The sequence below is a fragment of the Leucoraja erinacea genome, chromosome 13, assembly GCF_028641065.1.
Source record: "Leucoraja erinacea ecotype New England chromosome 13, Leri_hhj_1, whole genome shotgun sequence".
NCBI classification, from domain to species: Eukaryota; Metazoa; Chordata; class Chondrichthyes; order Rajiformes; family Rajidae; genus Leucoraja; species Leucoraja erinaceus.
Window position 1 is genome coordinate 24,930,181 of NC_073389.1, and position 13,080 is coordinate 24,943,260.

The 13,080-nt window shown below is 41.2% G+C and overlaps 1 protein-coding gene across 2 annotated transcripts in view; it reads left to right on the forward strand.

Moving 5' to 3' along the window:
• ddx3xa (DEAD-box helicase 3 X-linked a) overlaps positions 1-13,080 on the forward strand; it is a 32,791-nt gene that overhangs the window by 5,717 nt on the left and 13,994 nt on the right. For both annotated transcript variants that reach the window (XM_055644630.1, XM_055644629.1), the window contains exons 3-5: positions 2,229-2,279; positions 11,226-11,349; positions 12,236-12,424. In XM_055644630.1, the coding sequence (XP_055500605.1) occupies positions 2,229-2,279; positions 11,226-11,349; positions 12,236-12,424 (364 nt within the window). The remainder of the gene's footprint in view (positions 1-2,228; positions 2,280-11,225; positions 11,350-12,235; positions 12,425-13,080) is intronic.

Genomic DNA, 13,080 nt, shown 5'->3' on the forward strand with positions numbered 1-13,080 from the left:
TACCAGTGTGCCAAAATGGTTGTGCTTAATTTTTCTTAGGAATATTCTTGGGTATTTTGGATTCTGAACTGATTTATCCAAAGACAGGGTTGTGGTGGAAGGGTGTTCTGGCTGGATTTCAAAGGGAGGTAAAGGAATAGAGCCAGTAATAGTGTAATGAAAAGTATATGGAAATTTATTCTGTAATATAATGCATTGTGCCTATCTTAACATTAAAGCCAGCTGGTGGTAATAGAGGTTCAGCATGATACAAAATGATCCATTGGTTGTAATCTTCACGCTATAGCACTCGTGTTTAAACATTTTCATTGGGGGTGGGGGGTGTAAGGGGCTAGTGAACTTCAGGCACTATTTTTTTTTCCCTGCTGGCTTTTCAGACGTGTTTTTAATAGCTGCAAGTATTGTTTACAAAAACAATTAAGGCTCTGTTGCCTTGTTCAGTTTTTGCACAAACGTCAGAAGCAAGTGCTGATTAATGTCATCTAATTACTGCGGAGTGGTGATGTGAGGCTGCTTTTTTCAAGACTATTAATTCTTTCGATTTTTAAAGTAACGTGGTTCTTTAGTTCGTCATCCAAAAAAATATGGTGCATAGTCCAGTGGCTTTGGTATTTTGGATTCTGAACTGAATCTAAAGGCAGAGGGTTGTGGTGGATGGGTGTTCTGGCTGGACATCGGCACCATTGGTATTCCTCCAGGATCAGTGCTAGGACATAATTGGACAAAAATGTAGAGTTTTGATGTTTTTGTTAGGCTGCTTTTGGACTATATTCAGTCTGGGTGCATAAGGCAGGTATAGCAGCATGCTGCTTGGATGAGGGGGTATTGGCTGTAATGGGAGTTTGGGCAAAGTTGGTCTGTCTTCTGTGGTGTGTTTAAGGCTCATGGGAGCCCTGGTAGAAGTTTATAAAATTGAATGGTATAGCTAGGATAAATGGTCAGAACCTTTTTAAGAAGTTGTGTTTGCTAATGTGGGCTTAAAGGCCTGTTCCCGTGCTGTTTTATGCATAGTGCAGCTGTCTTATTTGCCCATCAGGATCATAATCATTATCATTGTAAATTTGGCATTTCATTTGCAAATCGAAGACGTGTTCTACCTAGCTTAATATGACCCACCAGGTTCTGGTTGGAAAGCATGTTTAAAGTTGTTTTCGCCCAAAAAATATTCATTTTTATTGGACGAGGAGGCGAGGGGGGCTAGGCAGCAGCAAATTAGATTTCTGATGTAGCCCACAAACTTCAGTGCCCTTTTTTCCCCCCAGTATCATTGGTGTTCATTTTTAAGCAATCAAAAGTGGCTCTGGTTTCTAGCAGGGTGTGATAATGGATTAGTGATTAACTACAATAATTAGAAGTAATCTGGAGACGAGAATTAAATCCTGACAATGGCAGTTGTAGAATTGTAAAAATGTGGCCTTTAAAAGCAATTTGGAGTAATTCTGACCATGGAAGTCGTCATTTTAAAGGACTTTGAGGTTTTTCAGGGACATTTGTTTCAATAACCAGCTGTCATCAAACCCATATTTGCATTCCGGCAACTAGTAATCCTATTTAAAATCTGTTTTAGGACCCTGCACATGCTTGACATTAACCAACTGCTACCTTGACATTGAAAAGCATTATCACTGCAGATTCCCTCAATTGATTGCACGGCCCAGTTTGAGTAGTGGAAGGGATGTCCCAGCTAATTTGATCACACCTGTCCCAGCCGAAGCAAAGTCACCAGAACCTATGACCTCACCCACTGTGATTTTCTGGAATTTAAATTAGTATACATTATCAACAATGTTCTGTGCTTCCCTGGCTATCAGTTGTAAGCTCCTTCCCAAAACATGGCCCCTGCCATAATGAAGAGGAGAGGAGCATCACTTGTCTCAAGTTGCAGTTTTTCTGAACGGGGGGGGGGGCTACTCTGGATTTGAATCCTAAACTTGAGTATGCATTTCTAACATTCTCGTGGATTTCCTTAAGCCACTAAGGCAAACGCAACATCTAGAATACATACAGCACAACACTTTTTTTTACTTAAACTTATTTTAAAATTAGTTTTTTCTTGTCTCCAGATCTATCACAGTAATGTTCAGTTAGAGATAGCATTTTACACCTCGGATCAAGAGTATATCTCATGTTGGGAATTGCTTAAATGGATTTTTAAAATAATTTAAGATGAATGACTTTGTTCATATTGAATATTTCCATTGTTGTATCTACCTCTTCCCCATCTTTAGAAGGTCGTTACATTCCTCCACATCTAAGAAATAAAGAAGCATCCAAAAATGGTAAGTCATATCATTCTCGGAACTAACGAGTGACTCGGGGGTATTCTCCATTTTTGGCGATGATCCAGAAACTGGGGAGGGGAATATTATGCACTGCTGGGAATTGACATTGGTACCCAAACTGTCTGAGGTTATTAACATTTTCCACATGTAAAGCTTATGCTTGTAGATAAACCATTGCTTTACATGATGGCATCTTTTGTGCTCAATGCTCTGATTCAACTCAAATTCCGTTATCTTTATATTCCACTAAATCTGTAAATATTCGGTAATGCTTATAGCTGTATTTTTGATGACTAATTACGATGAAGGTAGACACAAAATGGAGGAGTAACTCAGTGGGTGAGGCAGCAAAATGTCACACATTCCTCTCTCCAGAGATGCTGCCTCACCCGCTGAGTTACTCCCGTTTTGTGTCTACCTTCAATTTAAACCAGCATCTGCAGTTCTTTCTTCAACATTAAGATGCTTGTTTTGACTACGTTTTCCATGTGAATTATCCAAAAGTCAATGTAAATTTGTGTGGATACATGCACTCAAATGCTCATAGAGGCCCTCCCCAGCGAGTAAACATGTACTTGGGTAAACGATGCACAATCGCCAGTCCTGTTTTCTGAATGACCTGTGTTATTGCAACAGGAAGATGGCGAGTGGTTCCCATTTGCTTCAGTTATAAGTGTTGTCCAGGTTTGGTGTGACACTGGGAAAGGAAGCAAGGCTGTGGAGAGCAACAATGGGCAACTCACTGACGTCTTCCACGAGGTGCAAGCCTTTCTTCATCGGCTGCCGCACCGTCCGGTTAACAGCACTTTGTTCATAGGCAAGCTTGGGCATTGTAGGGTGCTCTCACCAGGTGCCATTTCCCTCTGTTGGCCGTTGCTTTGTCTACCCTGAAGACTTCACTGATTCCGGAGGGAAAAGCAATGGAGTGGACCAAGCAATGGCTAACAGGAAGAAGCAACAGCTGGTGAGAGGGAGCCCCACAGTGACTGAGCATATCCTGGCGGTGCCCTGAAGAAAGTACTGTCAGCCAGTTGGTATGAAGTGAGCTGCAAAGATCAACTGGATGGTGTGGCTGCTGGTGAAGGAGGGCTTGCTGATGCTGACCAACAGCATTGGCACCTGACTTTAAAGTGCAACAATGCAATGCTATTGTAACTCAGCAGGTCAGACAGCATCTGTAGAAAATATGGATAGGTGATGTTTCGGGTCCAGACCTCTTAGATATATTGTGTATTAACCAGCATCTGCAGTTCTTTGTTTCTACCTAGGGTGGTTCCAACTTGCAAACAATCTGATTGTGTAAGGGATTATGGAATGAGTGTACTAAAATTGAAGATTTATTGTCTAGTTTTTTTTTTTGTTTTTTTTTTTAAAAGCAGTTGGGTAGTTTGAATACTTGCAGGTTATTGGTCTTTAACTTTTGTCCCTATTTACACTGCAGTGCAAGACTGCTTGAACACTGCTGCGGATAGAATTGAGAAGAATATTTCATGATGCCCATTAATCTAGAAGTGATTTGGGCGTTTCTTTGAGTATTGGGGCATCAACCTAGGCTCAAGTATTTTAGACCTGGTATTGCGCAACGCAATGGAATTACATTTCCTAGTCTGATCTCCAGGGGAAAGTGTGGCAATAACACTTCTGGGTCCAGTTTGAGAGTGAAGCTTGAATCTTGTAACTTTTTTGTTTGAGGCTACTGCAATGATATTGAGCTCGGGTAAATCTAAGGTATGCTGTAAGGAATTGCATGAAGGATGTGCCAACTGTGGCTAATTAAGTTATTAAAGTAATTACAAGGAAAGGCGTAAGGCAAGCCCTATTCACGTAATGGATATTTGTCCCCTCAAAATTTACAAATCACTACCCAAAAATGGAGATAGATTCCCTCTTATGGAATTTGTAGTAACATTGAATGCAGAAACTTGTCAATTTTATTTAGGCATGCTGAATGTAGGATAATAAATGGTAGCCATTTCCTCTGTCCAAGACGTCAACTGATGCATTCCTGTAATTTGCAAGGTCTTTTCTCTGATGCACTGTTTTGTGGTGAGCTGCAGGTGCCATGGACAGACATTATCCCCAGGGCTCCTGATTCATCTTTCTCCCAAGAATCAGGAAATGCCTTGCATTGAATACTAGCAACGCTGCTATATTGTTTTGTTCTTCAGCATCTAAATTATTTTGGATTGGTGATCATGGTAGAAGACCCAAAACATTTTAATGACCTGCAGGGCATTATTACTAGAACAACCTTTGGCAAATCAAAATGTTTGCTTTAATTGATGGCAGAGTTGGGGCTGGTCAGGCAGCATTTCAGCTGGTCAGGCAGAGGTACTATTTTGGGTTGAAGGCCCATTGAAATTCTCAAATCTTCTGGATGGACCCAGAGATTTGCAAACTCACCCTTGGTTCATGAGCCTTGCTGTATTTGTATTGCTGGACCAACAGGTCACGTCTGGGGAGTGATGGTGGGATGGCGATTTCAGATTACAAAATGGCGAATTCAGGCAGATTCAAATTTGGTTTAATTGTCACATGTATCAAAGTCCAGTGGAAAGCATTTTTGTTACATGCTAACCTGTCACAATACACAAATACAATTGAGCTGTCCAGTGTACAGATGCATGATAAAGGGAATAACACTTGGTGCAAGGTAATTTCATTAAAATAATCCAAGGGTTTCCAATGAGGTAGATCGTAGCTTAGGACCACTTGTTAACAGGCTGATTCCGTTGCCTGATAGCAGCAGGGAAGAAACTGTTACTGAATGCATTGTGATAAAATGATTCTACTCAGAACTTATCTGTGAAAGTTGGTGAGAGTTGCTGGGGACATGCTGAACTTCCTAAGCTTTCTAAGGAAGTATAGGAGTTGGTATACTTTGCCATTGCTTCGATGTGGCTAGTCCAGGATAAGTTGATGTTAACTCAACTTGAAGGACTTTAATGGGGATAATGGCAGAGTAGGTTTGAATTCTACATTTTGAAATGTGTTGGATTTGTAATGATTAAAAGATGTGTGTAGAATTTGAGCATGTCTTAGATAAAAATGTTCAATTTTTAGGAAAACCGATTTGTCCTTCAGATTTTAAATGATTAAATGTAATTGTTCCTGGATTTAGATGGTTCCACATTACTAATACATTCTACCATCCATCCCCCTCCCTCCTGTCTAGCAAGCATGCAATCAAACCGTGGCAAAGACAGGTGTTTTGAAGTGCCTTAAGTATGGAAGTGCTCAAGTGAGGAGTTGTGCTCATTCCCCACATTATTGCACTTTGAACAAATTACTGTCAGGAATAATCTTTGGGTTTGTCAGTTGACTGGGTGTAATGTTTAATCTTAAAGAACATCATTTTTATGAACTGGGTTTAATCACTTAACGGTGGGACATGTTAAATTTACCACCTTGTCCATCTGTTGCTAAAACTTTCAAACCAAGTTAGTTTCCATCTCAAATTTTGATAGTTGCCATTTCTTTTCCAGCTTATAATCCATTTGGATCAAATCACTCTAATTTCCCAATGTTGAGGATCTGTAAGTGCACTATGTATTTGTGTGCAAAAAGCATGGTGGCCTCAAATAGTCTTTTGCAGAAATTGTTTAACAAATTTGTTTTTAGTAACAAATTTAATTTGGAGAATTTGCTCTTCCACTGGATGCTAACAAGCAAAATGCTGAAATCATTAATTTAGACCGCACTAATATCTAAACAAAAATGCTTTTAAGGTGTCTTAATTGTAACACTCCCAATCCTGCCCCCCAATTTAAGTCTAAAGCCAACTGCAGTTTAATGCCTCTCTCAGTAAAAGCTGTTCCATGCTGGTGGGATATTGAGAGATGCTTGTAGGTGGCCTGTCGCTACTAACAGTTTTTTGTTTGTATATTACAAACAATGGCTTGTACAGTTGCTTGTCTTTCCAAAGAGGCCCCTAGCAGGTGGCCATGAGAACTAAAGTAGTCTGGCTGGACCATTGTGCCACATTTAGTGTATTACTGCACGGCAGCAGAACCATTTACTAACAATGCATGTGCAACTGAATTTGGAGGTATCATTTGTTTAATTAGCTGTGCTATGATGAATTACCAAGTTGTCGTAACAAATAGTTGAGCGTAATATGGCAAACAGAGCTGCCAAATAGTACGGATTGTCCGTATTATGTTCGGAAATGCTATTAGAATACGGGTGTACGATTTTCGTGTTAAATACAGATTTTAAATACTGAGTTCAGTCTGAAGAAGGGTCTCACCCAGAAACGTCACCCATTCCTTCTCCAGAGTCGCTGCCTGTCCCGCTCCTGGTTTAAACAGAGCGCTGCCAGTTTAACGCGTGGGAATTTAAACAAAGCGCTGTCGGCTGCAGTTTCTAAATGTAACGCTACTGGCTGCAGCGCTGTGGGCTTTACACATAGCACTGTGGTTCACAGACTGTTCAGGAAAATTCTCGTATAACAATGAGTCTTTGGAATTCTCTTTCTCAGTGGAAATTGAGCCATTGATTATTTTTGAGGCAGTGGTAGATAAGCCTAGTGTTGAAAGGTTACCGGTGGGATTGCAGATACATTGGGATTGGCCTTGATTTTACAGAATGGTGGGTGGCTCGAGAGGGAGAAGGAGGGAGGGAGAAAAAAAGGAAGGAGTAGTGAGGGAGATTTCCAAAATGGCTTCATCTGGTGCTAAAAGCAGGAAGCAATGGTACACACAGCAGTATACAAAGAGATGGCAATGAATGCACTGTCAAGTAAGGTGTGTAGAAGACATGTCAATTGGTAGCGAAGTTATACATTCTTGTCCCCTTACATGGGTATGACCGCACATAAAAAAACGACATTTATTTTAGCAACCGTGTGAATATACTGATTTCCTCAGCAAGATACTGATTTTCAGGTACTAGAATACTGAAATGCTCTGACAAAATTTGGCAGCTCTGGGGAAAATAACTAGCAGCAAAGTGATGCAGCATCCTGTGAAGAAAGTTGGTTGGTTTATTCTTGCAGAGAATAATTCTTCTAGAGCTGCAAGTTTTGCCAATGGATTCATGTGGTTCTGGTGGAGGGGGAGAAATTGCATGTTGTTTGCCAAATAATAGCTTTTTGTCCTGCCGTCGCCAGTGATTGTAATTCCAGCTTGGTGAATTTGACTTGCATTTCTCAGATTTGTGACTGCAACACTAGCTTTGGTGTTCTCAACCTGCCTGAAGAAACTGGTTAGTTATCGCAAAATTTGTCACTGACCTTGTATGACCTTATCAGTCCCGAGTTCATGTTTGTTGTGTTGAGTACAAGTCTCAATGAATTGCTTTGAGTGAGCTAACAATGCAGATGTTTTGCACATTGTAGTTTGGGAACATCCTTGTCACTTTGAGTTAACCTAATCAAATGCTTTTTAGGTATCTGCTGTTGTTCAAATGGCATCTTGGTTCACAAAAGCATATCGGCAGTATGCCAGCTCTGTGACTGCATTGAGGCACTGGCATCTCAGCTTAACAGCTTTGTACCCTATCTGCTAATGATGGCGATGAAATGAGACTTGTTCCTTTTAAAATGGTAAATGCTATCAATTTGTACACCTCCCTCTCTTCAGATGTGGCGTCCTCTGCACTTCAAAAGGAGTGCTTGATTAGTTTTAAACATAGTAAGTTTGGTTGTCTGATCTCCATCTCTTGGAGGAACAATGTTCCATAGAATGGCATCTTTAAAATTTAGTCTCTTCAGTATTTCTATGTTGTCTAGAAGTGGTGTAACCTGTAGCACTTTTTGGCATGATCTGATTCAATGCTAAATACAAATTGGAATATCAACTTGTTCTATCCCTGCATCATCCATTTTATGATCTGTTATTTTAATTAGTAGTCTTGCATCCCTGTGCTCCTCTACTCACTCCATTTAGTTTTGATTGTGGTTACATTCTTGCCAGATTGCATCATTGTACACCTGTGATTTAAGTTTTCTATTAGGTATTCCCTTAATCAAATTTGTTGCAGACCTCTGGATGATTGATTCCACCTTGCCTCAAATTTGGTGTCTTCTAGCTTTTTCCTAATTCTGCAAACCATAAGCTCTTAGCTGCATTTCTCACCTCTGCCACTTCGAATTGTTAACCCTAACCAATCAGTCTGCTGCATGTCCATTTTTGAGATATGTGCTTTCTGTCATGTTAGCCATGTATATTTTTGGGCAGAGCAGTTTACGCAATATCACACCTTGACCATAACCTTTATTTCCTGATAATTCATTACATTTTCTATTTTCTCTTGTGTTGGCCTGCTTGAAACTACTTGGATTGTTCTATTACTGCAAGAATGTCTCCGATTTGATTAAATTAAAAAAAATATATATATTGATATAAACTTCTAATTTTGTAGCCTGTTATAAACTTCTAATGTTGATGTCAACGCTAACAGTTAATCAGTTTGGTGTGAAACCATAGGTTTTTGTTTATCCAACAAACTTGCTTGTACCCATTTTATGTGCCTAGTTGCTGTCACCTATTTGGGTTAAGGTAGTTTTAAGTCTGTCCAGTACACATTTGACATGGAAGTATGGAAAGGGGCCCTTCCGTCCTACTTGCTCATGCTGACCAAGGTGCCCCATCTGCAGTAGTTCAAATGCCTCGAGTACCTCCTCAGGCAGCTCATTCCATATCCCCACCACCAATGGTGTCTGCTCGGATGTGCAGTTTTCCATAATTCAATTGGTGTCTACTTTTTGTTTTCTATTTTCTACAGAGTTGAACTTGCATAATCCAGTGCTTTCTCTAGTTAAGTAATCAAGGGCCTGTTTCTCCCCAGTACAGAGTATACATTGATACCTTGGATTGGGTTGTGAAAGGACTCCTGGCAAATAATTGTTTCTGGTCCTAGATTTTGATAGTTGAAATTTGTAGAGAATTGAGTGGTATTGTCAACACATTTTGTTGTAGACGGTTCAAATATTTGTGGTTTGTGTTGGAGCCATGCAATCTTAAATTGGTTAAGCTTTCTGATATTGCTGAAAGATCTTTCTCCCCTCATGTAAACTGTAAGATTAATCAAAATTGGGATTCTGGACATGGAGGAAATGGCTCAATGAATGGGTACCATGCTGGAAGACACTGTCGGGTAAATGGTTATGACTGACTGCAGTGGGTTGGACAGAGGATCCATTCAAAGTGACACGGGTGGCAGAGCAGGTTATTGAAATTGATCGATTAATCCTGGTGCCCAGTGACGTGCTGGGCACCAGGTGGCCTTATTGCAGTATTATCCTGATTGCGATTTGTTCAAATTTTGCTTTGGGGGTGAGCTGATCAAGCTTACTCCAAGGAAAGATGACTAAGGCTGATAGGCCACAAGGCTGGAGCAAGCGGGTCTGATGGGTATAAGTGTAAGAAGAACTGCAGATGCTGGTTTAAACTGAAGATAGACCCAAAAAGCTGGAACAACTCAGCGGGACAGACAGCATCTCTGGACAGAAGGAATGGTGACGTTTTATGTTGAAACCTTTCTGACTCCGAAGAAGGGTCTCAATCCTCAACGTCACCCATTCCTTCTCTCCAGAGATGCTGTCTGTCCCGCTGAGTTAGTCCAGCTTTTTGTGTCCATCTGATGGGCATAAGAATGAGGATATTTAGGAAGCAAAAGTCTGTTAAATCTTGCCTTTGTTGTGCCTTTGACAGAGTGCACTTAAATAAATAAATTGAACGTGGAAATGTCAAATAGTTGAATTAAATGCTTTTGGCTTTCCTAAAGTATGACATTGATAGCAGTTGCCCAAATGATTCTCTTACAAAGAGGAATGGCTAATTGTTGCCTGAGGCTGGTGACTTTCTATCCAGGTGCTTAGGTTTCTTTATTTTTGCTTATAATCCAAACTTGCTATATTTCTTTTGAAAAAGTGCCAATTGGTCTTAAATTTATCAACGGATGATCCTCTATCTGTCACCATGTAAGTCTGAAGTGATTTGTACTTGTAGCTGCAGTTTAATTTATCGCCATGATTTGTAATGTTGCAGTTATGAAAATGGCAGAGGGGAGGGAAGAATTTCTTACCTTCTGGAAGTGCCAAACTGGAACATGTGTATCCTTGTGGTTAAAAATGAATGCAACAAATTTTAATCTTGTAGACAATATGATCAAAATTGTAGATGTGAATCTACCCCAAAATTCTTCACTCTAAAACTGAAAGAGCTAACGTGGTGTGCCCTCACTGCTCATGTCTGCTATGTAGAAGGTAGAATACTTGGTAACTTAAGACTGAGGTGAAATGAAGAATTTCAGAGAAGGCATCAGTGGATGCTTGGCTGTAAAATGAGAACTTTTAAATTATTTAATTGCCAGCATTTTTATCATTCATTGGAAATTTCCCCTATTGGAGAATCTTTGGTAGTTTTGCTTAACTTTAAGGATTTACAAATGACTTCAACAGGTTTAAATACTTCCCGCAATACCTCCACAGAAACTTAATGTTGAAGAGAATTAAATGCACTATCTAAAAAACAATCATTTGTTATTTATTAGGTCCACAGACCGCATGAAAAGTTAAATGTGTACAATGGCTACTTCCTGTCCAGAAGACCTGTGCAGCTCTGACTCAAATTGTGGTTGGGACTTGCAGTTTAAAGGGAGTACATTTTATTAGGTATTGAAGTAGTTCTCTTGGAAGAGTTGTCCAGTAAGGGGAGAGGAAGGTTTTCAAATTGGTTGTATTTTTATAACTAACAATTTATACTGTGCAAACATTCTTAGATATTCAATGAGCAGCTAATCACTTGGGGATATTCAATTTTTCACATGACTTTGATTTTGACTGCTTTGTGGCTAATCTACAAATGGTGTCCTGATCCATTTCAGACTACCCAAAATAGATTATAACTGAAGCACCACTTAACATGCTCATCCTGTTGCAGCTCCCATGCTTGCATGTTTCATGTTGTAAATTTGCAAGGCATTCTTTTTTAATCACAGGTTTTGGTAATGACAAAAATGATGGAGGATGGAGTAACAAGGATGTCAGGGATCCATACAGCAGTTTTGGATCTCGAGCTGACAGGGGAAAATCAAGTTTCTTCAATGATCGTGGCAGAGGAAGGTGAGCTAAATCTGTTGCCGTGTCAATTAACAAAAGTTTTCAATTTATCCATGAATTGTGGGGAGTACCCCGCCAGTCCTGCAGCTGTCCGTTATTTTCACTTTTTTATTATTTTTAGTACATTCAAGTGTGCAGTCGGGGGGCTAAACTGTTTATGTGGGGGGGGGGGGGCGGGGGGGGAAAACTGCTTTTTCAAGTCCCTACCTGGTCGGAGAGGCTGCCTTCCTCAGAGCAGCACCTTCGACCCGTCCTCACGGCCTACTATCGGGGTCTGGAGCGGCGTTTCCTGAGGGGACCAGCCAGAACCTCTGCTTCGGCGGCGGCACAGCGATGGAGCGCTGTCGCGGAGTGGGTGATACCTTGCCTGGGTTGCCGCGCTGGAACTCCGGTATTCTGGGGGCTGCCGATTGAACATCGCGGAGCTGCAGGTCTGTGTAGCGGGCGGCGGCGTTGAACTTTTCATCGACGGCCTGGGATCCCTCGCCGAGATCGCCGTGGTGGAGCTCCGTCCAGCGCCGCCTGTTGGCTTGGAAGCCGCGGTCTCCGGTAAGGAAGCGGCCGTTCCATTCACCTCAAGCCGCTGAGCGGGTTCTCCCGAAGCCGGAGCACCATCACCAGGCGAGAGGGCCTGAAACATTGGGTCTCCATAACGGCGGCGCCTGGAGGCCTCAATAGGCCCGACCATGGGTGGGCAAGGGGATGGGGACTGGACTTCGTGCCTTCCCTCACAGTGGGAACCATTGTGGGGGGATGTTTTAATGTTAAACTTCTTTAATGCCATGTTGTATTTTTATTAGTGTGCTGCAAGGACATCTGAATTTCCCCAGAAAAGGGGATTAATAAAGTATTTATTATTATTATATTTTTCTTTCTACATTCCCATCAGGTATGATGACCGTGGCAGGGGCAATGACGGTGCTTATGATAACTTTGGAAGCCGCAATGACCGTGGTGGATATGGCAGAACGGACCGTGGCTATGGCTCTCGTGAAGGTGGAAATAGCCGCTGGGTTGAAGACAAACGAGATGAAGATGATTGGTCAAAACAGTTGCCATCAAACGAACGCATGGAACAGTAAGTGTTGCATGAATGGATGGTAAACACTAGATTTTCAAATGATTTGCATCTTTCAGCTGTCATTTCAAAACCAGCCTTCCTCTTGACTCGAGGTAAGCACAAAGCTGGAGTAACTCAGTGGGTCAGACAGAATCTGGAGAAAGGGAATAGGTGACGTTTCAGGTCGAGACCATTCCAGGGAAAGAGAAACGAGAGATGTAGAGCAAGACTCCCCAAGTCTAAGTCGATGTCGCCCTTTGAGACAATTGTAAGAAGTTTGCATTCTAATATTTTCACTGTTTTTCAATTCATCTTGATCGGTATTGAAGGCCTTTACTGTGTTATATGGTGTCTTGGATAAAGCAGTTCACTATACAGATACTCTTCTATAATTTTCAAGTCAATTCTGTTCCTCTCTGGGCTATGGTTCCAAGCTTTCCCATAATTGGTAATGAAATGAAATGAAAATGAAATGAAATGATTCAATTAATTGTCATTGTCAGTGTACAGTACAGAGACAACGAAATGCATTTTAGCATCTCCCTTGAAAGGGAGACACAGGGCGTCGCGGTGTGCCCGCGCCGCCGCCGTAATTACATTCCATTACACACAGGCAAAGGTGGGTGAAGTGTCTTGCCCAAGGACACAACGACAGTATGCACTCCAAGCAGGAT